Source organism: Erinaceus europaeus, chromosome 9, assembly GCF_950295315.1.
Source record: "Erinaceus europaeus chromosome 9, mEriEur2.1, whole genome shotgun sequence".
Classification (NCBI taxonomy): Eukaryota; Metazoa; Chordata; class Mammalia; order Eulipotyphla; family Erinaceidae; genus Erinaceus; species Erinaceus europaeus.
This window is the reverse complement of record NC_080170.1, coordinates 51,565,142-51,591,436: the sequence shown is the minus strand read 5'-3', so window position 1 is coordinate 51,591,436 and position 26,295 is coordinate 51,565,142. Positions and strand designations below refer to the sequence as shown.

General features: G+C 43.4%; 2 protein-coding genes and 1 long non-coding RNA gene across 6 annotated transcripts in view; 1 reads left to right on the top strand and 2 right to left on the bottom strand.

The window, feature by feature from the left end:
- SLC9C2 (solute carrier family 9 member C2 (putative)) overlaps window positions 1–13,775 on the top strand; it is a 70,884-nt gene extending 57,109 nt beyond the window's left edge. For 3 of the 4 annotated variants that reach the window (XM_060197889.1, XM_060197887.1, XM_060197886.1), the window contains 7 exons: window positions 1,398–1,496; window positions 3,900–4,067; window positions 6,657–6,788; window positions 8,248–8,430; window positions 10,353–10,453; window positions 12,727–12,779; window positions 13,380–13,392. In XM_060197889.1, the coding sequence (XP_060053872.1) occupies window positions 1,398–1,496; window positions 3,900–4,067; window positions 6,657–6,788; window positions 8,248–8,430; window positions 10,353–10,453; window position 12,727 (684 nt within the window). In that variant the 3' untranslated portion in view covers window positions 12,728–12,779; window positions 13,380–13,392. Of the gene's footprint in view, window positions 1–1,397; window positions 1,497–3,899; window positions 4,068–6,656; window positions 6,789–8,247; window positions 8,431–10,352; window positions 10,454–12,726; window positions 12,780–13,379 lie in introns of all 4 variants that reach the window. The other variant, XM_060197888.1, reaches the window with a different exon arrangement.
- The window catches only part of LOC132540404 (uncharacterized), a 380,596-nt gene continuing 366,642 nt past the window's right edge, over window positions 12,342–26,295 (bottom strand). The window contains exon 2 of the long non-coding RNA XR_009551589.1: window positions 12,342–12,394. This is a non-coding gene — a long non-coding RNA (uncharacterized LOC132540404). The remainder of the gene's footprint in view (window positions 12,395–26,295) is intronic.
- On the bottom strand, window positions 16,060–24,106 carry PRDX6 (peroxiredoxin 6). Its single transcript, XM_007525187.3, has 5 exons — window positions 23,954–24,106; window positions 19,840–19,996; window positions 18,902–19,048; window positions 17,767–17,913; window positions 16,060–16,342 (listed from the first exon to the last, which is right to left on the bottom strand). Exons 1-5 carry the CDS (start codon window positions 24,046–24,048, stop codon window positions 16,214–16,216), a joined length of 675 nt encoding a protein of 224 aa, XP_007525249.1. The 5' UTR covers window positions 24,049–24,106; the 3' UTR covers window positions 16,060–16,213.

Genomic DNA, 26,295 nt, shown 5'->3' with positions numbered 1-26,295 from the left:
CGAGCCCCCGGCTCCCCACCTGTAGGGGCGTCGCTTCACAAATGGTGAGGCAAGCTGCAGGTGTCTATCTTTCTCTCCCCGTCTCTGTCTTCCCCTTCCTCTCTCCATTTCTCTCTGTCCTATCCAGTAACAACAACAATAAAACAACAAGGGTAACAAAAAGGAATAAATAAATATTTTTTTAAAAAAGGAAAGTTTTTTTTTTTTTTAATTAGCTAGGAGGAGGGAAAAAGGAGAGCGGAGGGAGGAGGGAGAGAGAAACAAGTTCCTCTCACAATGGATATAGGACACTCACTCACCTAATAATGGAAAAAACAACAACATTTAATTTTGGTCAACCTGAAGAAGGAGGAAGGAAAAGGAAATGTGTATATAATAATAGTAATAATAAAATAAAATAGACTAAAAACCCAACAGTCAGTGTGCTGCTTGGACCGCTCCGGATTGACTGCCGGCAGCCTGAGCAAAAACAGCCAATTATAAGAAGTATCAAATAAATAAATAAATAAAACCTCCAGGTAGTCTTTCCCAGGCAGGGCTGAGGCTCTGATTGGTCAGACAATTTGTCACTCAAATATACTATATACTATGTTAGAGCTCCAACCACCTAAAAAAAAAAAAAAGAGAGGGAGAAGGAAAACAAAAAGAAAAAGGCTCCAAATGACACCCCTGATGAGCCAGGAATCTTGGTAAAGAAAATAGCTCAGCGAGAAGCCTGCTAGAAGCATCTGTCCAGCCCCTGGGGCTGATTCTGGGGTGGGGAAGGAGGGGTGAGTTCAGAAATAATCAAGCCGAAGTTTTTCCTTTCTTTGTCCCCCAGCCTCCATTTGCCAGCCCAAGAGTGGGTCATAGGATTCCTCCTTGGTGTCACCCTGACCACCCTTGTTCACCCTCCCACTGATGGCTCAATATCCTATTCTATCCAGAGAATCCCAGGTTGCAAACTGCTTCTTTTTGGAGCTCACACCAGCTGCTGCTTCCAAGTTGCCATCTTGGCTCCACCCCTCTCTTGCTTATTTTTATTATTTTTCTTTCTAAAAGTTGATGTGTTATGTCAGCAAGGTATAATTGATTAACAAAATAGGACAAAGTTTGTGCTGTTCTGCTACCTGAATCTTTAAAGTCTTAGCATCTTAGTTCTGTTTAAGGAGACTGGGAGATTTTTTTTTAATTTCTTTTTGGGGGGATTAGTGGTTTACAGCTGAAAGTAAAATACAATAGTTTAAACATGCATAACATTTCCTAGTTTTCAATATAACAGTTCAGCCCCCACTAGGTCCTCCTCTGCCATCATGTTCCAGGATCTGAACCTTCTCCCCTACACCAGAGTCTTTTACTTTGGTGCAATACGTCAACAGGAGATTTTTTTTACTGACTCTTTCCTTTATTTGTTTCAGGAGAGAGCCAGGCTTGCGTATTTTGACTATGGAGACACCATTTGTACAGAAGGTGAAATGCCACAAGGAATCTACCTGATTATCTCAGGAATGGCCATTGTAAGGGACTATGCATGATTCTCTGAACATTCATTTGAGATTATGTAAATATAACAAGATATATGTAACTATAAGAGAAACAAGAATGTCTCTATAGGTGTAACAAGAATGTTTTTATTAAACTGTAACTTATTTTCCTAATGAATCTTTTTCTGTTGAGAACACCTGGGAGATAAAGATGATGCCTAGAACTTAAAAGGTGCTTCCCATTGTGCAAAGTGCTTCCAGAAGCATCTTTTTAATTTTTTAAAATTTAAAAAATTTTTCCCTTTTGTTGCCCTTGTTTTTTTATTATTGTTGTAGTTATTATTGTTGTTGTTATTGATGTCATCATTGTTAGATAGGACAGAGAAATGGACAGAGGAGGGGCAGACAGAGAAGGGAAGAGAAAAGACACCTGCAGACCTGCTTCACCAACCTGTGAAGTGACTCCCAGCAGGTGGGGAGCCGGGGGCTTGAACCAGGATCCTTAACTGGTCCCTGTGCTTTGTGCCACGCCATGTGTGCTTAACCTGCTTCTACTTTTGGAAGTCTTTTATCCAGGCTTTTGCTCTGGTTCATTTCTACAATGCTTCTTCTTGGTTTAACTGTTCTATTTGGTGTGTTATGAGGTCCTTCTCTCATTACTTTTCAATCTACTAGTCACACTTGCCTGAATTGACTTGTGTCTAAGTAAGGTACTTAAGAATTCACGGTTGTGAAAAATTAACAGTTGTTTCAATGTTATCTCAATCCCTGAGATGAAGCACAGTGGCTGTTAAACCTTCTTGTGTCATTTATCTTCCCTGTAGGCTATGGGAGCCTGAAGACTTTTAAACTATAAGTAGATTTTTTAATCACTCAATATGGGCTTGTGAATATGTGTTGTCTAACTCCCATCTCCTGACCTCAGTCAGTAGGCTAAGCAAACTCTCCCTCTAGAATCCATGTACATAACCACTGTGCTATGACCCTGTGAACTCAACAAAATATACTGCTACCAGTATGGATTAAATATGCTGAATCAAACAAAAACTACAACACACACATTGCCCTTGGAAAATTTTCCCAAAATGTTGAAATGATTATTGATTAGGAAACTACCATATTGACTGTTCTGTTTCCTGAACAATAATAGTCTTCATGTTTACAGCCCAACTTCATGGGGAGTTTTGTAACTTTTCTAGAATATTTCAGCAGCTCTCTCCTTAAATCTCATATCTTCCTCACACCCATTCATCCTCAGCTGTTTTTGTCCTGAAGTAAACAGCCTGGACTCATTCTAGCTATTGTTAACAAAGATGTGGTAATTAGTCTCTAAGAGAAAGCTTGCACTGAAATCTTGACTTGGTTTAGTGGGGTAGGGAGGGTATATTCAATGTATGACTTCTAATTTATGCATCCATACAATCAAATGCTTTATTTTTTCTACCTGAGATACCAGATGATTAGGGTAAGAATATCTAATAGGCTCCAAACCAGTGACCAAAGTAGTTGTAGGCTGCAATTAATGCTTCTGATAGGAACCTCTATATAAGGGGGACATAAATAATATAAAGGTATAAATAAATACCAGCTGTAAAGCTAAAGTTTGGGAATGGTCCTTGCCTTGGTACTAGCACTATGAATACACTGTTCATGGTGCCTTTTTTTTCCTTTCGATTTTATCAGATAGGACAGAAAGAAATTGGGGGGGGGGTTGCTGGGTGGTAGCACAGTGGGTTAAGTGCACATAATGCAAAGTGCAAGGACCGGCATAAGGATCCCGGTTCCAGCCCCCAGCTCCCCACCTGTGTGTGTGTGTGTGGGGGGTGTCACTTTACAAGGGTGAAGCAGGTCTGCAGGTGTCTATCTTTCTCTTCCCCTCTGTCTTCCTGTCCTCTCTCAGATTTCTCTCTGTCCTATCATGACAGCAATGACAACAACAATAATAACAACAGGGATAAACAACAAGGGCAATAAGAGGGAAAAAACAGCCTCCAGGAGCAGTGGATTGGTAGTGCAGACACTAAGCCCCAGTGATAGCCCTGGAGGCAAAATAATAAATAAATTGATAAATAAAAAAAAAAATTGGAGGGAGACAGATAGGGAGAGACAGACACCTGCATACCTGCTTCATCACTTTTGAAGCTTACCTCCTGCAGGTGGAGAGCAGGGGCTCAAACCTGGGATCTTTGTGCTGGTCCTTGTGCTTTGTACTATGTGTGCTTAACCCTATGCACTACAGCCTGGCCCCCTGTCCTTGCACATTGTAATGTGTGTGCTAAATCAGGTGTGCCACCACTGGGCTCCCAAATTTATGAGGTTTTACAAGGTCTATTTTCACTTACATACATGAAAGGATTCCATTGTAATAATTGCAAGGAACAATGGGGGTGCCCAGCATTTGGTCAGAGGTGCTTAATTTTGTATTTCCCTTTGTAGTTGCATGGTTCACCTCCTTCCTTTGGGATAGACAGTACTCTAAAGTCCTCCAGAGAGTCTCAAACCATGTTTACAGAGTACTGTACCAGTGGGGACATAATTGGAGAGCTGAGCTGTCTGCTTAAGCATGGAAGTGAATATACTGCCATCTGTGAGACGACTTTACAGGTAAAAAAAAAAAAATGAGTTGTTGGTACATTAGGTTATTAGCTAACAGCTCTCCAAAGATATAAGCAGTGACACTGTCTCTTCTTCCTTTGAGTTCTAGAATCTTATTTAGTCAGCCAACCAGCTGTTGGAAGTGGTCTAGACTAGCTAAGAGCAGACGGACTACAAGTCTCCTCCTGATATGAGAGTCACTATGAGATGTTGGACTTCTGGGTCTTAGTGTTCTTTTTGATTAGAAAGACTAACTTGGAATGTGATGAAAATGAGAAAACTGGGGTGGGGGGAAATACAGGTCCAAGAAGGATGACAGAAGACCTGGTGGGGGTTGTATTGTTATATGGAAAACTAAGAAATGTTATGCATGTACAAATTATTTTATTTACTGTTGAATGTAAAACATTAATTCCCCAATAAATAAATTTTTTTAAAAAATTAAAAAACTAGTATAGCCATTGGCCCTTTGGAATATAACTAAAATAGGCCTACTAGCTATCTACAAAATGGAGACACACACACACCCCCCACCGCAACTCTTCATCTGCACTATTCCAGCTTTCCTATTCTTTATCCCTCTGGGAGCATGGACCAAGGGACATTATGGGGTGCAGAAGGTGGAAGGTCTGGCTTCTGTAATTGCAAAAAAAAAAAAAATTCAAATTCATTAAATTATCACTGTTTGTGGATGACATGATAAAAACACATAGAAAACCCTAAAGACTCCACCAAAAGCTACTGGAAACTATCGATAAGTTCAGTAAAGTGGAAGGATACCAAAAAAGAAAATGAGAAGACCCTTTGAACAGTACCTGGCACACATACACAGCTGCTTGATATATGGTTACTATGGTAGGGAAACATTTGAAAGGATTTTTTTTAAGTGGGGGGAGGCAGGTCATCACCAGGGCTTCACAACCCTGGGCTGACTTTTTCAGATCTAGAAAGATAAAGGCAGAGACAGAGAGGGAAGGGCACCACAGCACTGAAGCTTCCTACAGTGCAGTGGGGGAAAGGTAAAGCCTGGGCTACATTACATGCCAAAGCAAGTATACTAGTCAGGTGAATTATTTTGCTGCCTCTGTTAAAAGACTGTTTTAAAAATCTTTTTTTTTTTTACGGATTTTTTTTTAATTTCTTTATTGGGGAATTAATGTTTTACATTCAACAGTAAATACAATAGTTTGTACATGCATAACATTCCCCAGTTTCCCATTTAACAATACAACCCCCACTATGTCATTTATCATCCTTCATGGACCTGTATTCTCCCCACCCACCCACCCCAGAGTCTTTTACTTTGGTGCGATATGCCAATTCCATTTCAGGTTCTACTTGTGTTTTCGTTTCTGATCTTGTTTTTCAACTTCTGCCTGAGAGTGAGATCATCCCATATTCATCCTTCTGTTTCTGACTTATTTCACTCAACATGAATCTTTTCATGGGGATCAAGTGGTAGTGCAGCGGATTAAGCACAAGTGGCACAAAGGGCAAGGACTGGCATAAGGATCCCAGTTCAAGCCCCCGGCTCCCCACCTGCAGGGTGGTCACTTCACAAACAGTGAAGCAGGTCTGCAGGTCTCTCTCTTCTCATCTCTGTCTCCCCTCCTTTCTCAATTTCTCTCTGTCCTATCCAACAACATCAGTAGCAACAATAACAAGGGCAACAAAATGGGAAAAAAATGCCCTCCAGGAGCAGTAGATTCATAGTGCAGGCACCAAGCTCCAGCAATAACCCTGGAGGCAAAAAAAAAAAAAAAATCGTTTCTCTTTGATTTTTTTTCTTCTCTTGTTTAGGAAGAAGTTATCACTTCAGTGAGTTGCATGATATTCCATTAGATAGAGAGGATTCAAATAAAGTCAGCTAAAGTTCCTGTTTATCCACAAATTGGAATTTTTGTGACTATCAGCTGCAATAGAACATGACCCAGGTCTTAAAGTAGGAGTGGAAGGAGATATTGCCTTATCAATTTCATTTCTGGAAGAGAATAGAAAGTATAAGTGTAGACACAGGCTGAATTGAGTTCAGTTCACTCATTTAGCTTGGATTCTGAGAGTGCTTTTTCTCATTCAAATAAGAATTTTGTTGATGGAAACAAATACTGAGTGAGCTCACTTAATGTGACAACAAAAATAGATGAATTTATGTGAAGTAGGTCATAAATCTTGGGTTCATAAGCCATCTCCTTTATCCTAGTTATTAAGTATAGGAATTTTCTGGCTTTTTAAGTCTATCGCTTTTTTTTAAAAGATTTATTTATTTATTTATGAAAAAGGTAGAAGAGAAAGAACCAGACATCACTCTGGTACTTGTAGTGCTGGGGATTGAACTCAGGACCCCATGCTTTAATCCACTGAGCCACCTCCTGGACCACAAATCTATAGTTTTAGTTGGGATGTAAATGTCATTATCATAGTCACAGCAAATAGCTTTTCCTTGATACAATACTTTCAAGTGGCAGAGAGTCATAATTACAGTAGAGTATATAGTTTTTCTAAGCTGTTGTGAGGATGAAATGTACACTATGCTTGTTTTCTGATGTGCAGTAATTTAGTTTCAGATTAAGCTTACTACTTGATACCTTCTCCAAACAGGCCTGTTTTATCTCTCTGGAGGATTTGTACGAGGGCTTTGATGTCTTCTGGCCATCTCTGGAATATAAAATATGGCTAAAGCTTGCTCTTGGTATTGCCAACCAGTATTTTGAATCAAGTCTTGCAGATGAGGTAAGTCACATGATTAAAATATGAACTATATATATATATGTACATATATGTATATATATATATACACACACACACACTTTTTTAAACAAAGAATGTAGGTTTTTGAGAAATAAATCTTCAGAGTCATATGGGAGATCTCTGTATCTTCCTTAGTTGTGCTGTGAACCCAAGTTGCTTTAAAAATCAAATCCTAAGGGAGTTGGACGGTAGTGCAACGGGTTAAGTGCACATGGCACAAAGAGCAAGGACTGGTGTAAGGATCCTGGTTTGAGCCCCCAGCTCCCCACCTGCAGGGGAGTTGCTTCACAGGCAGTGAAGGAGGTCTGCAGGTTTCTATCTTTCTCTCCCCTTCTCTGTCTTCCCCTCCTCTCCATTTCTCTCTGTCCTGTCTAACAATGACAACAACAACAATGAAAAAAACAACAAGGGCAACAAAAGGGAATATATATATATATAATCCTAATGAATTAGCATGTAATACTAAGCAAAGTAACAATATTCTTTTTATTGAGTGGCAACAATATTCTCAGAGCAAAGTTTAGCAGTGGGGTAGAATTAGGTTCTGTCTTCATGAGTGGACAAACGTAGAAAGTCAGAAACTCCAGGGGAGAGACTTATCTTTTTGCTTGCTGACAGATAGGGGAGGACAAGTGTGTTGGAACTCAGTCTACAATAACACAGTTTCTAAATAGGATCACATTCCACAGTGCTGGGTGTGGGTGAGAATCTGGAAGTTCACAATTCAGCTCAGTACAGCAGCTCCCTCCCAACTCCAGTCCATCTGAGTGCTGAGTCTCCATGTATGACTTGGACTCAGCACCAGGCTTGGCTGGGCTTTTTGTCATGGCTTCCTCACTTATCAGAATGAGGTGCTCTCTTACTGCTCAGTGACACCTGTGCATCTTTAAGCCTCTGTCTTGTGCAAATAGAGATCAGTGAGCAGAGCTGACTGCCCTGCCATTGCTGAGGAAGAGCTTACATCTGTCCATGAACTCAGGGTGCACCACTGAGGAGTCATCACATCACAGTTGACAACTGAGTACTGACAGCTGGCCAATCATGTTAATGCTTGGAATTCAGAATCTCAACAGAGTCCTTCTAAACTCAAAATTAATTCTTCTTTAAAATAATCCCTGGGTTCCACTGGGCTGATGGAAATAGAGACAGAAAGGGAGAGGCACCACAGTACCAAAGATCCCACTGTCCCCTCCCCCCACCTTGGGCCATGGTATTCCCATGTGGGGTATGGGGGCTCAGACTTGAGTTGTGTGTGGCAAAGCAGATAGACTCCTACCTCAGATACCTATTTCACTGACCCCCTCAAAATTAATTCTGTCCCTGGACTCCAGAACCCCTCTGCCTTTGAGAACTCTCAAAAAACTTAGCTAAATCAGTGAACTGTGTAAAAGCTTCTTTTAGATTTCACATGGTTCATGAAAACAATGTTGGTGTTTCTCAGGACTTGACCTTCCAAAAGTGTGTGATGTTAAATCAGGCCTATGTGGAGACACTGTCCAGCTACAATGAGATGACTATTACCACCACCATGAAGTGTGTCATCATCGTGCATGGCAGCGTTATTGACACGAAGACGGAGATGCCTTACCTTGCACCTTGCATCTTATCTAAAACCTGTGAGCAGGTGAGCAGGGTCCTTGCTCAAGGGACATGTGCCCCATCAGGGGCATTATAACCTAGATGACTACTTGGAAACAGAAATGCCACCTGGGAAAATCCCACAGCTTCTCACATTCATAGTGCAAGAGTCCCCAAGTCCCCAGCTTCAGTATCTGTCCTGTAGGTTAGGACTTCTTCTTCTAGCATTTGCCCTTCTTCCGTAGCCAGTCAACAGCATCAGGTTGAGCCTGATGTAAAGTTTTGAGACCTCCTTTGAATCTGGAGAGGTGGCAGTTGTTGACTATGTGGGTCATTGTCTGTAGCTGCAGGGGCAAGTTGGGAGTCTGGCCTGCTCTCTGCTTGCCAAGTCATTTGCCCTGGCATGGGACAGGGTTTCATGAGGGGGAGCATGGGGTGTATTCTTCCTAGTTGCCACAAAGGCAGCAACACTGAATATTTGAGTAGTTCTGGAAGCTTCTGCATTCATTAAAAAAGGAGCTAAGGAGGGGTCATGTTACTTTACTGCTTGTGAGGGGCTGCAGTCAGACCCCAGGCTGTGTTATTCTATGGCTTAGTCAGGAAAGGGAGCTGTGAGCCTGTGGGCACTGGAGAAAGAAGATCCCTAGTGGGTCAGCTACCCCTGGCTCATAGGGAGACCTAAGGGGGGGAGACTGGAGAACACCCAACATCACTTCAACCTGGCTTCAAGATTCTTCCATATTAAAAGATATGAAAATGTCATTACATGGGAAATCTCCTGAAAAAGTTGGTAAAACAAAAAAGTTCATATACCTGTCACCTAACATTCCTATTTAGAAATGAGAAAATGGTAGTAATTTCAGTGTTGGAGATGCAGGGGAGGGTAGCTGATAGCTCACTGGTAGGGTGACTGCATTGCCATGTGCGCCATGAGGTCAAGTCCTGTCACCATGGAGATGTTATAGCATTATAGCAAAGGAGGAATCTTTTGATGCTACAGTCTCTCTACTTCTCTATATGAATGGAAAAAAAAAGTCATCAGAGTGTTGAAATTACAACATGCATGAACTTCTGGTTCCACACGCGCGCGCGCACACACACACACACACACACAGATAAAAGTCTTTTTAGGTTTGAAATTAGGGGTAGGATTGAGACTGAGGCAGGGCCAAGGAAGCAGATGCAGTTAGTTTGTTAAGATGGCAGGGTTTGGAGACTCCTGATGGGGTAAACCCAGGGGAGCTGCTTTCTGACCTGTTTTCTGTTGGCGGAACATGGATAAAAAAGGAGCAACTGTCCTGTAGGTGAGGATAAAATCAGATTATATGTGGCCTCTGGAATTGGCATAAGACTTGTTACTGTCCTGGCCACTCTGGGAGAGAAATTTTGTGGCACTGTGAACAAGTTCTAAACTGAAGGTCCCACCCCTGGCTCTCTGGGATGGTGGGCCCCTGAGCTGAGCATCAGTGAAGGAGACAAAGTAACTGAGTAGCTGCTGGAAGTCTGTACTTCCTACCTGGTTTTCCAGGCTGGTTACAGGTAAGAAGCAGGCATTTCTTTTCTGAGGTCTGTCAGCAAGCAGAAGATAAAATGCTGGGTTGAGGCTTCTTGCAGCACCATGAAAGAAAAGTTAAAATAAGGCTGGAGAGATGGCTCACCTGAGAGGGTACCTGCTTTGCTATACATTCAACCCAAGTTGGAGTGCTGGCCCTCATGGCACTGGGGGGAAGCTTCAGTGTGGTGGTATCTTTTCCATTCATCTGCCTCTCTGTCTGTGAGAAAAATCTCTTGGAGCAGTGAAGTCATATGAGGATGGAAAAAAAAAAAGAGGTGAGTGGGTTTGAAATGAAGAGAGTTTAAGTTGTCTTCTTGGGCAGCTCTAGATTGTTAACTTACCTCTCGTATTCTTTGGAAAGGTAGGACTACCTTCAATGAGCTCTTTGACTCATTTTGACATTTCTTTTTTAGGTTCAGGGAACTTCAGATCTAAGCAAGCTGCTGGTCATCCAAGCATCAGAGCCTCCCCAGGATAAAAGAAATGCCAGTGTGGGCAAGGGAGTACTATCATGGTAGGAGAACCATTGAGAGGGGATTTTGATCCATATGAAATTGATTCAATTTTAAGAAAATGGCTGAGGGCATTGTGTGGGTTTATCATCAGTCCTCATCTCAGGCCCAACCTGACTGCCATACAGACTTCCATCAGACTTGTGGACACATCCAGGCAGCCCTCAAGGCGGGCCAGGCTGTTCCTCTGCTGTACTCAGTTTTTGCTCAGGTGCTGGAGTCATGGGGTTGTTGTTCAGGATGAATAGAAGAGGGTTGGAAATGCGCTCTCACAATGAGTCCAGGTGTGGGGTTTGCACCCAACAACCAAACAGAATATGGACCCTGGCCCAGGGCCACTGAGAATTCCAAACCATGCCACACCACAGCTCCACAGCTTTGCCTGAAGGCTGCTTCAATTGTCACTATGTAACTAAATGCGTATCACACTAAATTGTCGGCTAGATAGAGATGACCCAGGAACCAAGATTGAGGTGGCAAGGCAATACAAATCTTTATTCATGCGAGCGCCCCAGAGTGTGTGTGTGTGTGGGGTGGGGGGTATGGCATACCTCGTTAAGCCAGATAGATGGTGCAACCACAATGGCCAGCGGCAGCCTCCCCATCTTGCACACCCACCCTCCTCCAGCTTCAAACCTGGGCAACAACCCCCAATGGGAGTGGCTTGACAATCCATACATAGTTAGGAGAGGGGTGGAGAAAGTCACCTCCCTAGCAACGGTTGCTAGGAGTTCAACTACTAAATAGCAATACCCTGAGGGGAATCAGGAATGAGGCCTTTAGTCATTTGTAAGACAAAACAGAAGGCTGATATGTAGATAAAGGGACAGGCCATTCTAGCAGGGAAATCGGGTGGAGCAGGCTTAACAAAGCTGTCAGCCAGGCGGGAAGATGCATTTTGTGGAGCAGGGGAGACTTACATGGCCGCCAACCATCTGAGATTCATGTGTCCCCCTATTTTGTTCAACCCCTTTGTAGACTTACCAGGTGAACTCATCTCATAGGTTAAGCTCTGCCAAGCTCCCAACACCTCCCCACAATTTCCCAACACTAAATGTGTGTCAGCACCCAATCACAAGCTTCAGGGTGGAGTATGACACAAAATGGACCAGATAAGAAGGCTATGCTCTTGAGAAATACCTACAAGATCTTTCTTTCAACCTCCCAGCATTACCAAGTTCAGAGTTGCCCCAACTTGATAGCAGAGTATCATCCTTTATGGAGATGAATATCATGTACACCTCTCCCAGTCAGCAACACTACAGTGGATCACTCCCATACTCTGCCAGGCTAGACTATGCAGTTCCTAGTGGACTGCTCATAAGGGAGAGGGTTCCATGACTTCATGCTGTGGATGGAGGTACAGTACCATATTAGCAGCTTCTATCTTGATATTCACACCTGCATTGCTCTAATCAGTGCACCTCCCGGTGCGGTGGGCCTCATTCCCAGTACTGGTTGGTAAGCGTGCCAGAAAGGTCTTTGTCGTCAGTGGAGGGTCCTGTGTAGACCCAGCCAGCACACTGGTTCTGGCCCACATACACATCTGCTTAGAAATAAAATAAATTGCTATTCCATCCAGATATTTGACATTTTAAAAATCCAGATTTTGAGGTTTTCAACAACAACAAAAAAAACAAAACCAAACCAAAACAAAAAAAACAAGTAAATCAGCCCCCACACGGGCTTCTTGCTCCTGAATGTGGCAACAAGGAGAGGAGCTTTGGCCACCTCCTACAGGAGGCACCTCCCTTCATTGCCACAGCTGCACTGCTTCCTCCTGTCTTATGTCTAGCCCATAGGTGATCTGTGGGACTGTTCTCATTCATCAACCCTTATGGTGGGTTTTTGAGAGCTTCTTCTATGGAACAAAATACAGAGAACATTGGAAAAGGGAAAAAAAAATTTTTATTATTACAACCAATTATTGTTGGAGCTTGGTGCTAATACTAAGAATCATGGCTCCTGGTGGCATTTTCCCCCACCCCATTTTATTTTTGACAAGACAGAGAGAAACTGAGAGGGAAGGGAGAAATAGTCTTACAGACCTGCTTCACTGCTCATGATGCATGCTTCCTGCAGGTGGGGATTAGGGGCTCGAATCTGGATCCTTGCAAATGCTGATTTGTACACTTAACCGAATCTGCCACCGCCTGGCCCTCAGAAAAGGGAAACTTGAAGAGAGAAAGCAAATTGATGTCTTAAGACACTCTCCTGCTTCCTGGACTTGACATTCTTAATTTGGTGTTTCTGTTTCATGTATGCCTTCGGCCAGATCCAGTTAACAAAGGTTTTCAAATGACCAAGAATACAACTGGAGAAGATGAGGTAAGTAATTGACACTTTGATTTTTACAACTGTGACTATTTAACTGTATCACTAACACTTTTATTTCAGTCCTCTTATTAGTAATGGTTTGGCTTATAGTCTTACAAGATTACAAGAATTGTACAAGGGTACAACCACAACAGTGTGTACCCACCACCAAAGTTCTGTGGTCACCTCTATTCCCTCTGATAACCACCACAATCCTCACAAAGTCTGAGAAACAATTTGATGACTATACTTTGGAAGTTTATTTGTTTTAGTTACCTGTATTCCTCATGAGTGAAATCATTTGGTAGTTGTCTTTCACCTTTTTAAATAGTCGTCTTTCATCCACTTTGTCCTGAATAATGCAGTATCATCCTTTTAACTTGTAGCCCATTGAATATGTATCCCCAAATCTCTTTATCCAGTCATCTACCCTTGGACATTTAGATTGCTTACTTACATTTGGCTATTGTAAATAACAGAACTATGAACATAGGGGTTTACATATTCTTTTGAATAAGTTTATCACTAAGTTTATAGAGTAGTAAAAAGTAGGTGGTAAAAAGAGATTTATCAGGTCACTGATAGGGAAAAATTTTTTAACTTTCTTTACAGCTGAAAACTGGACCTTGTTCTAAAATTTTTAATGTCACCATTGTAACATATGAACTGCTCTGTGATATATGACATGGGATGTTATCCTATCTGTTATGCCAGAGTGCTGAAAGATCTGCCATCTTACATGTTGCTGAATCGATTTACTGCTGCTTTTCAAGCGACTGGTACACTGCTGCAAGGCTCTAATGCATTACAGTCAAGATGTTTAAAAAATTCTTCAAGATAACAATTTCCAGAATAAATTTACTTCCCCTTCCAAATTTAGCAAATATTGGGGGAGAGGTGGGGAAATGGGCCTATGTTCCACAATCTCAGTTACTCAAAAGTCCAGGTGACATGAATAATCATATTACATAAAACTACTCTGCATCAGCTGTCACTGCATTTAGAAAACCGGGTTGACTTTTCTGGTCTGATTGCTTGTTTAGGATATTATTTATTTTATCACAAGACTTTGAAAGGATACATTACTGGGTAGGAGTAGAGTATAATGATTATGCAAAGGGATTCTTATGCCTGATGCTCTGAAGTCCCACATTCAATCCCCTGCATCACCACAAGCCAAAGCTGAGCAGTGTTCTGGTTAAAAAAAAAAAAAAAAAAAAGAAAAAAGCAAAGAAACAATAAAAGACTTACTACATTGGGAAAAACCATAGTGCAGGCAAAGCTAGAAGAAAATAGAATAGAAAGAAGTCAAGCCTAACTATTAAGACCCTTCTGCAATATTCAGTTATAACTCTGGGGACAAAATACAGTAAAGCTGATGAAAGTTAGGCATTTTGCAATACTTTAAGTTTGCTTAGTAAAACCAAGTAACTTACCTTTTCTAATTTGCCTGCATGAATTTTCTACTCCTGAGGGATTCTCCCTCCTAGGCAGGGGGTGAGAGACAAGAGATACCACAGCACCGCCCCACCATATATTAAGTACAGTGGCCAATCAAAGATAACACTTTTAAAAAGAGAAATGCTTGATGTGAATTCCAGTTCACTTTAGGGCTCACTGCAAGATAGTTGGAAACTCTAAAAGAGAAGCTTCTCCCGTGCAGTATCTGGGATCCTTGCACATGGTAAAGTGTCTTGTGATAACATCTCATGAGCTATCTCTTGGACTAGAAAAGAAACAAAAAAAAAAGAGAAAAAGAACTTTCTGGACACCTAGTCTTCTGAGTGGTGATCATGCACTGTGTCAACAGACCCTGGGAGTGAGACATCTCCCAGAGCCAGCCACTTCTTTGCTTGCTGATGAATCCAAGTCTGGAAAGAGACAGCGAGGGGCTTTCTCATTCCAAGCATCTTCTTTTTCAGGACTTGGGCCTTTCTCTCTTTTTGTTAATGCTGGGACATCACTACTTTGGGCTGACTTCTCAGATAGGGTAGGAGACAAGAGAGAACTTCCCTTGGTGTCTAGGGGGCCAGGGACTCAATGCTGGCTCACCTGCATTGGCCTCCTCTCTAGGTTGTGCTTTCCAGTCAGGAAAGGGGACTTTGCTCTCATTGGATTCTCCTCTTGCTACTGAAACAGCACCCTCAAAGAACAAGGCTGAGAGAGAGTAATGAAGCAGTCAGGAAAAGCAAAGGATTATCTAAACACAGACACACTTCTTTACTATGTTAGAGTAAAGAAAAATCTGTGTCAGGATTCTGCAATAGATGAAGGAAGATAGCAATAGGCTCTTCTGGGCCTGTTCCCTTCAAAAATGGCAAAAACTATCCAGGAAACACACCAAGAGAAATAGGACTAATGATTGCTCATTTGTTTCTCAGAAAGGCAGGTAGAGAAAACAGCAGCATTCAGACAAACAAGCTGATAAGCTCAAGACCCACATAGAAGTGTCACCCCATCTCTCATGTGCAGAAAGCAAGGACATCGGTTGGACATGTGGCACCAAGTATGTTTAATGTTCTTCTGCTCAACAAGAGGACTGCATACTAATACACAACTGTACCAGGTGTGTGACACTCCTTCCTAGTCTAGGACTTAGCTAATGGGCTCCTGGGGCCAGAAAAATACCACTTAGAGCAGAGTGGGCCAGATGTCTAATCAAATGTCCTGCTTCTCCTTCTGCTTCATCACGAGTGTCAGTATCATCTTATAAAGTGCCAGTCACAAATGGAACCAGAAGCCAGTTAGCCTGTAGCACATGACTTTATACAGTAGTTCAGAACATGACGACAAAATTCTATGGTAGGATTTATTTGCTGATTTCCCAGAAAGCAAATTTCCGAAAACGACACTCTATCCCAGCCAGAACAGTTCTGTAATGAAATATTCCCAATTATCCTGTCCCCTCCCAGTTCCATCCTTCCGTGTCTCTCCTGCTTCAGTTATCTCTTAGTAAAGTGTTATTTTCCCCAGCTGTGATCAAAATACTGAATAATATTTAGATGTCTAAAGAACCTAGACCTCCATTTCTGTCGCTCCCCAAAATGGGAATCAAGAGAGGAATTGATCAGAAAAGTAAAAATAAACAAACAAAAGTCAGTTAGTCTGTGAAGGAGCAAAACAACTCATTTGGCCACCAACTGCTAAGATTTTGTTGACCACAAACCCTAGAGAGATCCAACAAGTCTTAGACACAGACTGTATTTCAAAGTGCCAGTAGAGAGTGCTGAATGAAGTATGTGAACAGAATAGAATGTTGGTGCAGGTTCAGAGTCAAGAGTCCCAAGAACTGTTTAGTGCCACTTTCATTTAATAAGCCTGTAGGATAGCGTCTACCAGGCCCTGGCTATGATGAACACACCAGGGTGTTTGTTGCTGTAGAGTTGCGCAGGAAACATGATTGACAACAGGCCCCCATGTCATTCTAATACCCACATCTCAGGGAGCTATGGCTGCGGAGTGTAGCGGAGGTATTTCTTGCCAGATGGGAGCTCTTTGGTGAAAACTCCTTTAGGAAATAGTTTTTTGGCTTCGTCTTCGGGGATGGTTGGAAGGACCATCACACTTTCTCCATCCTGTGAAAGGGCGTGGAGATTGGTGAAATTCAGTCTCAGGGTCAAGTCTAACAGCCTGAATATATTAGAACTCAGTGGCTATTGGCACTCAGAAGAGTAAGAAAGTACTCTCGACTCTCCCTCTAAAGTATTTTGTTTTCTGAAGTGACTCTCAGACATTTTTGTAAGGGAGTACTAAGTATTCCCACATCTTAATTTATTATTTTGACTGGCATGTGCAGTAACAGAGACCAAAGCTGGGACCTTTGCATGCTAAGTTCTGTTTGCTACTGTGGTGCTAACTCTTGAGTTTCATCTTTTCTTTTTTCTATTATTATTATTATTTTAAATGAAACCAGAGTATTGCAATGGTACATGTGGTGACAGGGATGAAACCAAGGGTCTCAGGCATGCAAGTCCTGTGTTCCACCTGCTGAGCACTTCAATGGCCTTAAGTCCCCATCTAACAAGAGCTTGTTCTGTTTCAAATCTTGAAACGGCAACTTGCCACTGCCTATAAGGCCCGTAAGATTGCATGTTCTTTTCTATTCCATTCCTTGAACATGCCAAGCTTGCTTTTAGAAAAAGCTTCTTGCCCTGCAACAACTTCCCGCAGGGCTCTATTATATAAAGAAGCCTATGGAGTCCTTTCTTTCAAGTCCTCTTCAAATGCTTTCTCAAAGACATGTTTTGCCCGACAGCCAGATGTAAACCCAGCCCTCCTGGCCCAGAAGCCCCCCCCACCCCCATCCCATGTAATTTTCTTCCACTAATTGGCACCTAACAGATTCTAAACTTGCTCAGTGTGTCTCTACTTGCCAGAAATGGAGTTCTTTTAGGGCAGGGACTTTTTTTTTCCCCCCTGCTACTGCTACAGGTAAGCCCAAATAAAATTCATAACCAGTGATGGGTACAGAATGCAAATGATCTCTGCCGGAATGAGATGGAACAACACAACCTGGTGTTCAGGCTACAACATTTTAAAAAGATAACAACATCTATCAACAGGTCATTCACTGCAGACACCCTACAAAATTTAAAGCTTGTGGACAAGTTGCAGAAAATTCTCCATAGATTTAAAAGACCAAAGTGTAAGAGAAATGAAATTTCATGACTAATATACCAGATGATATTACAGCTGCAATTTAAGTGCCAATCAAGGTTTTGCTACAGGTATTTTGCCATTTGGGAAGCTTTGGGTGAAGATTTTTTTGTTCTGTTTTTTTGTTAGCCTTTTTTGTTAGGAAGAGGAATCATTCTGATCAGTTAAAGCAAAGTCTGTTTTATAGAAAATGTACTATGGCCTTGAAAAGGGCCCCTAAGCACATTTAAGCACAGACTTGAGAAGTTTAGATCATATACTTGCTGATAAATAAATAAATGGAAAAGAAAAAAAGCAAAGGTGGCTCAGAAACCCTAAGTACCCACCCCTTCCCCATCTTTACCTTCCAATCCACTGGTGTGGCGACCCTCTTTTCTGCTGTCAGCTGGAGAGATTTAACTACTCTGAGAATCTCATCAAAGTTCCTACCAGTGGTAGCTGGGTAGAGAATCGACAGCTTCAGCTTCTTGTCAGGGCCAAAGATAAACACCTGCAAAGCACACAGATATACAAATAAGACTGACTTCTTTTTCTTTTCTTTTTTAAATTTCTTTATTGGGGAATTAATGTTTCACATTTGACTTCTTTTTCTTTAATAATAATGACTCTCAGGAAGCAATTCAACCTTTAGAACTGTTTAAAGCTAGAGCCAGAGTACAGCAGATGCTTTACTATGGACAAGGTTCAAGCCCAGGTACTGAACTGTCAACCCAGATAAATGCTATATAAATAAAATTTCTTCTCTGTGTTCATTTTCTTAGACTATAAGAGAATTATAATTGCTTCTGGTTGACCCCAATACCAATCCAAAGTCAGTTCACAAAAGGCCTTTTTGGCAAGTACAATGCTAACATGGGATAATGCCAGCTGATACTGGTAATCAAATCATTGAGGGACTAAAATTTTCTCTAATGAGTATAGGCCAGAACAAATAAGAATTTAAAAATCAGAGCTGCCTGAAGGAGGACAGATCATCACTTCAAGAGGAGGGCTGTCAGGTGAGCTGGAGAGACTTTCAGTCCTCCGTGGCAACTTAGTATCATTCTTTCTGAGCAGATTTCAAAGCTATGAATTTAAGCACTTGGGAAATCTAGCTGAAAATGTTCTGTGATAGCTCTGGTGACAGAACTGTGAGATGGTTGGTAAGACAGCTACAGATACAATAAATACATGTAAATATAAACATATATATAATGTGCCCAATAAGCAACTGCAGGAAGGAAGCTTCAGAGTGGAGGAATGGTGCTGCAGTATATCGTCTGTTTCTTTTCTTTCTATCTGACTCTTGCCCTCTATTTAAAAAAAAAAAAAAAGACAATGTCAACTGTAAGTGCTGCAGCTTTGCATGTATTAAGGTCTAGCAACAATCCTACTGGCAATTAAAAAGAAAAAGAAAAAAAGATGCCCCCACGGTTGACAGTGGGTCCAAGCTTGGCTCACTTGGACATAGGTGCATGTACAGGATTTCCCAGACATACCACCCGAGCTGTCACAGGCATGCCCTTCTCATCCTTCTCCGCAGGGTCCAGCATGCCCAGCAGGATGGCAAGTTCCCGATTCTTGTCATCAATGATGGGGAAAGGTAACTTCTCTGTGGGCTCATCTCCATTATAAGCATTAATATCCTAAAAGGCAGGAAAAGTGAGAGAGAAATCAGGACCGGCACATCCTCCCAGTCAAATCAGTTAACACTTGTCACCTCACAAGATAGGGAACAGGACCTTAACCGTAGTAAAGTTCTTCAAGCCATTTCACTAAGAAAATGAATGAAAGAAACTGTTGGGGTGGGAGGTAGAGTCCGGCCAGGGACCAGCATCTAAGTGAGCCACCCAGTTCAAAACCCATGTTATGTGTTCATATGAGTAACAGTGCCTGGAGTGCAGTAAGTGTCCCTCCGATATGCTACTAATAAATTATGACAATGTTACATACATACATAGTAACACACTGTAGCATAGTCATGAAAATGTTCTCAGTGTGCCAACCCAGAAGACAGGAATGTCTGGAGAGACATGGAAGCCAGGGAGTGTGGAAGAGCTCATCAAGGGAAAGAAGATAAAAGAAAAGCAGCCCAAGAGTCAGGGAACCTCCAGCACAGATCCAGAGGTAGGAGACAATACAGTTTACTCAGAGTTTAAAGACCACAGCCGGAGACTATGTTCCAGAGTTAGAAGACTGTCTCCTATTAGCAGAGAAAGATGAGCACTGAAAGCTGACCCCGGACAGAGCAGAGGTCACTGTCTAGTCCAAGCCAGGTTTTCAAATTAACAATAAAGTCTGAACCTGAGGTTTACTTGTACTTTCACCTCTAAGAGTCAACAGACAACCCCCACCCTCACCCCAAGCTCAAGCTGCCCTCTGTTGTGTATAAGCTCACATGGAACTAAAAGCTCAGACCAAAGGGTGTTTGTTGTACCTTGCTCCAGGCAAGATGGTCTTCCACACTGTCGATGGAAAGGGCAATCAGCTTCACATTCCTCTTGGCAAATTCTGGGGCCAGCTTCGCAGCTCTGCCAAGCTCAGTGGTACACACTGGGGTGAAGTCTCGGGGGTGGGAGAAGAGAATGCCCCATCTGAAAGGCAGGAAAAGGAGGTCACAGGGGAATGAAGAAGGCCTCAGGCAATGGGGAACACAGCAAGAGGTCCCACTTGCAACTCCTCTTAAGCTCCTGGTCACGCAGAACCTTGGAGTTTACAAAGGCTTCCCTGAGAAAGTCAGAGATTGCCCAGCTAACCAGACATGTGCCAATCAGACCACAGTAGGGAGAGGCTCGGAACTGGCTACTAGACTCTGCCCACCTACAACTGCTCCCTGAGATGTGGAAGTCTCTTGGAGATGAGTCTGATCAGGACTGTTACCCTCTGAATAAGACCCATTTTCCTCTTGCCAATGTTTGTCTCCTAAATGTTGGCTTTCAAATGACAAAATGAATGCTTCTGAAGACAGTTACTTTCAAACTCTTCTTTTGAGAAATGCATTTTGATTTTGCCTCCAGAAAAGTTTAAAGCCTAATACAAAATGGTAAACATTTTACAAGACCGTAGTAATTCAAGGGTGCTGCCTAATTGAAAAAAGTGAGCCACTGACTCATTTCAGCTAGCTAATTGGTGCTACTCAAGCCAAGTGGCTTATTGAAGCAACTTGTTTTTCTTCTTTCTTACCGTTTTCTTTCTTTCCCCCCCCCTAAATACAGTGAATCTGGCATTCAGCTCCAATAAAGAATGTCCCAAGATGCCCTGAACTGAAACATAGGTCCGACTGCAATAAGAGATTGTGTAATAAGAAAGAAACAGTCTTCTGTGTAAATGTAAAGTTGAAGCTGACACTTGGCTTTGTTGAACAGTATGAATACACCAATCTTTAATAACCCTCCTTTATAGAGCTGACCTGGCAAACACGACACCCAACATTCTTCCCCTGTAGTTTCTTATTCTTCATGCTCCAGGCTGAGTAGGTAGAAAATTGACTGTCTACAATAGATTTCTACCAGAATAGATTCTTAGGTAAATGCTAATATAGAAATCATCATTGCAGAAGGTTATGGTTATATAAGTCTTTTAAAAAATGATTGTTTTTTCTCTTTATAGTCTTACTGTATTTATTAAATACAGACAGACAAATCAAGAGGGAAAGGGAAAGAGAAATACCTACAGCACTGCTTCGTTGCTTGTGCAGCTTCTCCCCTGCAGGTGGGGTCTGGGGGCTTGAATCTGGGATCTTGAGCACTATAACAAGTGCACTCAATCCAGTGCACCAGCCCTGCCTGTATAGATTTTAAGTATGTTTCATGAAGAAAGTAATCAAGAATGAATTTTTTCCTCCTCCCGGGCCCTAGAAAACTTTTGACTGAGAAAGAAAATTTTAACACTCAAGTTTCTGACTCCCACTGACCCATGGCATTAAAGCAGGACCTTGAACCGCAAAATTCAGGTTATCCAAAACACAAAATACAGCAGTGACACTCATCCCAGTCACTCACCTCTCAAGATTTCAAGAAAGGGAAACACCTCTCTTTAAAGAGGGCATTGGAGACTACAAATAAACAACTTTGCAGAGGGGTGTGGTGTGTTTGCCTCTAAAAAGTTGTAAGAGGGACACAAGACCTTTGGAAGTAAATATCTAGCTATGAGTAAAACCAAGGCCCGAGATTCTGTGGAAAATATTCGTAGAAAAATCAAATGAGACTTAAGAGAAAGCCTCCAGCAGTAGAGAAGAAACAGAGGAAAAGTATGTTTCTCCCCTGGCACTGCTTATTAGCTTTAGAAGTTCTCTTCACAGGAGCAGACTTTTGCTGAATCATTCTAAGCAAGGCCACTCTCCCCTGCTCAGAAGCCAGACTCCCCTTTGCCATGGTCTGGCTGAGAATAAAGGGGTCATTCTTCCTGGGGCTCATGCCTTCCAGCCAACTCCCTGCTGCTGCTCCTGGCTCTTGGAGTAACTCAGTTATATGATCTTTCCTTCCTTCCTCATTTTTAAAAGACAAAAGGTTTCCTCCTTTCAGAGAAGAGTCCACACTCATCCCCCTAGAAAGAGCCCCAGGAGACATGCTTTCATGTGTTTGAAGAGAACCATCAAGAAGCTGCTCTCAGATCTGTACAGAAACAGTGATCTGACCCAGTATTGACCGCCGATGGCTGCAGCCAGACCCTCAAGCTGAATCCAATGTCACAACTGTCAGGGGAAGAGCCTCAAAAATACTGCACTACACCCCCTCTCTGCCAAAAAGCAAAGCAAGCAAAAAACAAAACAACAACAACAACAAAACTGCTTTTACAAACTGTCACTCTGGGATTTGGGTTCAAGTTACAATGTGCTAGGATCTGGGTTCAAGCCCCCAACCCTCAACTGCGAGGAGAAAGCTTCATAAGTAGTGAAGCAGTTCTGCAGGCCTCTTTCTCTTTTCCTCTCAATAAATAAATAACCCATGCACTTTTTGGTAGTGGGTTTTAATGTCTATTGTGTGCCAATAGTTCAGATTCAGGTACTGCCTTTATTTTCCTAATAGCTGCCTGAGAAGAAGGCATTTTCAATCAGATGAAGATAGACTCCTTGGCAGGCAAACTAGCTCACTTGGACAGTGCTGCCTTGCCATGCATGTAGCCCTGGTTCAAGTTTGGCCCGGCAGGGTACTGAAAGCTGTAGTGTTTTTCATTACCTGTCTGTCTGTAAGAAAATATAAGACCCAGAAGTGAATGAAACCGCTCCTCCAAAGGACAGCATTTCTGATTATCATTATAGTAATTATGTTTTATGCTAACATCAGTCTTTAATCTGTACAACCTAAGAGCTCTGTTTCCTGGGGAGGGAGAGGAGGGGCTGGACTATTGCTAGCAACAGAATGGAAGATACTCTGAAAATCCTATGATATACAGACACGTAGACTGAGTATGCGTTCAAATGTCTTCAGTCTTTTCCTGCCTCTCCAGTACATTCTATTTCTCATGCCTTTTCTGGCCTAACCCTCTCTGTCACACACCTTAGCTTTCTGCTTCATCAGTGGCTAGAAAATATCCCTTGGGGTTTGTAAATGGCTAGAGAATAAAGCTTAAGCACCTCTCTCTTCCAGCTGCTCTGCACAGCCCTGTCCAATCACTGATGAGTCTAAAAAAAAAAAAAATCTCTCCTCTATACACATGTGCACCTGGACACTGCATGAAAATCCAGGTGAGGCGCGGGTAAGCCTTAGAGCAAGCAGCACGTGTAGCTGGGCGAACCCAGACGGTCCTGTATGGAGGCACAGAAGGGGCTGTTCAGAGCAAGAGTAAGCCCTTGAAGTCTGGGGCTCAGGCGTGGTAAAAGCAGGGGTCTGCCTGCCGGGCTAGACTTCGGGTCACCCTGCTGGAGGACGGGAGCGGGGCAGGAGCTGCACCAAGAAACAAAAGGGTCTCACGGGCCAGGCGCCTGTGAGTCCAGGCCCCGGCCGGGGCGATCGCCCCCAGCCCTTCCTCTGAAATCTGCCAGTTCTGGAATCTGGTCCACGTCCTGGGCTGTGCTGGAGTCCGGCCAAAGCCCTTTTCGAGTCGTGTCCTGGTCACGGGGAGGCTGCAGACGGCCAGGCTCTCGGCACTGAGTTGGCAGCCGGTAGCTCTGACTTTCTGTTTGTGCAAAGCCGCCTGCGAGAGCCACGGCGCTGGGCAGAGCCCTGAGTGGAGGCCGGAGCCCCCAGCCCCGAGCCCGGGCTCCCCCGCGCCCTCCCGCCCCGCACACCCGGCTGCACGCGCTGCAGAGCGGCCGAGGGCGGGTGATCAGCCCGGGGCGCCGCGGAGCTAGGGGGAGGGAAGGGCCGGGGGGGCAGCAGCAGAGCGGGAGGTTTGGGGGGGTCCGGGGAGGACCTGTAGGTCTGCAGGAAGAGGTGCGGGGAACAAGGAAAACGGGGGCGCCGCGGCGGAAGTCGGGGGGCCGCGAGGGAGCAGCGCCGAGAACGGGGGCGCGGTCGTGGTGAGCACGTGCAGGGCCGGCGCCGGCGGGGGACCCCGAGACGCCCCGGAGCCCACGCCCCGGGGCCGAGCAGGGCTGGCGGGACACTCACGAGTTTCCCAGGAAATCGTGGAAGCGGATGCGGCCCACCGTGGTATTAGCCTCAAAGTTGGGAGCCTCGTCCCCGAGCAGAAGCCCTCCGGGCATGGCGGCGGCTGGAGGAAGCTCAGCGGCAGCCGTCTGTGGAGCAGCTCCGCCGCGGGGAGACTGTAAGGGCCCGGGGCGGGGCCTCGGGGCGGGGGCGGGGCCTCAGCCTCGAGAACCGCCCCCCCAGCCTCTGCCCTTTTCCGAGCGAGTGCGTTCCTGCGCGCCGCCGCCCCACGTGACCTAGGCTCGGTGGCGTCACGCGGCTGTGGGCAAGCGCAGGCTGGACTTTCCCTAGGTTCTGGGCTTTGCAAGGAGAAGGAAACCGGAGCGCAGCAGAAAGGACGTCCGCAGACCACGAGTGGCAGGGGCAGGCAGGCTGGGGAAACTGCAGCACATATCCAGACTGATCCAGCCCCGCAGGCACCCGCATACCCATGCCCTGTATGCCCCTTCCACACTTCCCCGCACCTCCACGCCTGTGGCCCCTCTGATCCCCGCTGTTGGATCCCCCTGCAAACCTGGCCTTTTGAAGGCTGCCTCAGAGGATGTGGCAACCCACACAAGAGAGGGACCTTAGGTCACAGGAAGAGGCTTGCTTATCGCAACAAGCATTCTCACAGCCACGCGGCCTGTGCCAAGGGAATGAAAGGAAGCCAATTTTATTCTGTTTCTCCCTTCCAGAGATTGGTATAAACCATCAGGATATCAACACATTTGTCCTGAAAGCTGAACGTAAGTCTTATGGTTAACCCCTTCAGGAAAGCACCACTGTGCATAGACTGTGCTGAGAATGACCTGGCGACTATGTGACTTCACACCACTGCATCTGCTGGGCCACATAAGTATGTATTTATTGACACCTACCACCTGCAAGGCAACTCAGTCACCTAGAGAGGTATGGCGTTTAGAAATATTTGTTTTCTGTGTGCCAAGGGGGAAGTAGTTAAGACAACTGTTCTTTTGGAGCTCTCATTGTGGGCTACATAATCAATCTGGATGACATCTTACAGGTAACATTTTAAGGGACGATTAAAACGGACACATCCAGGGAAAGACAGGTGTCTTATTTCCTGAGGCTGGCATTGCAGGTGTCTGAAATATGGAGTGAGGAAGCAGGAATAGATACATCCCTAAGGATATGAAAACCAATAAGTTGTGGATTCTCTTCCAAAGAAGTTAAGAACTTACTGTCAACACATCCTGCTTGGGGGGTTTTGCCTCCCAACAGGGCAATAAATAAACTAGATAAAAAATTTAAAAGTCAGATGCTTTGAAGTCAGTGTTAATCATCTTTTCACATGCTAGAGTTGACCAATCTATGCTATCTTTATATATGTAAAAGTCATTGTGTACATTCACTATACTTTCAGAAGAGTATAAAAAGGAAGACTCTCAGTGGGCCCACACATATCTGTACATGTGCTTCTTCTCCTAATAAAATTTCCCTGTTTACTTGAGATCTCCGGTCCCATTGTTTCTTATAAGCTTATTAAATTACAATGTCAAACTTATCTAAATACTAAATATTAGCACTACAATTCTAACTTAAAAAAAAGAATTTTTGTTAAGTGATTATGACTTTTTAAGTTATAATATGTATTAAGGACAAACTGCTAAATGAAGAACTTTGCTGTCTTTTTGAGTCAGACACTTAACCTTAATTAGTTTGGCAAGTTTAGGACAAGCCTTAGAATGGGGCCTTAGGGAGGGAGTCAGGCTGTAGCACAGCGGGTTAAGCGCAGGTGGCGCAAAGCACAAGGACCAGCAAAAGGATCCCGGTTCGAGCCCCCGCTCCCCACCTGCAGGGGAGTCACTTCACAGGCGGTGAAGCAGGTCTGCAGGTGTCTATCTTTCTCTCCTCCTCTCTGTCTTCCCCTCCTCTCTCCATTTCTCTCTGTCCTATCCAACAATGACAACAACAATAATAACTACAACAATAAAACAACAAGGGCAACAAAGGGAATAAATAAATAAAATAAATATAAAAAAATAAAAATTAAAAATAAAAAAAGAAGGGGGCCTTAGATACTAAAATGAATAAAGCCATTATAGTATCTAATTCTTATGTAAAAAAAAACCTTAAAAACTTTAAAATAATATATTTAATCTTACTCAGTTGGACCATATAGAACTGTTTATGAAAAACTTAAATCTAGGCAAGGAAATTAGTTAATGCTGAGTATACCTGAAACCTTAGGGCTCTCAGACCCACTTGAACATGTGGTGTAAAAGGGCACTGACGTTTAATAATCTATTTTTAAGAGATTAAATTGGCATTTAAATTGGCTTTTTCTTGAGGTTAAAACT

Coding starts and splice junctions, on each gene's coding strand:
- PRDX6 (XM_007525187.3), bottom strand. CDS start 24,048: ATGCCCGGAGGGCTTCTGCTCGGGGACGAGGCTCCCAACTTTGAGGCT. Junction 19,997..23,953: donor CACGATTTCCTGGGAAACTC/GTGAGTGTCCCG, acceptor CCTGCCTTTCAG/ATGGGGCATTCTCTTCTCCC. Junction 19,049..19,839: donor ACCATCTTGCCTGGAGCAAG/GTACAACAAACA, acceptor CCTGCCTTTTAG/GATATTAATGCTTATAATGG.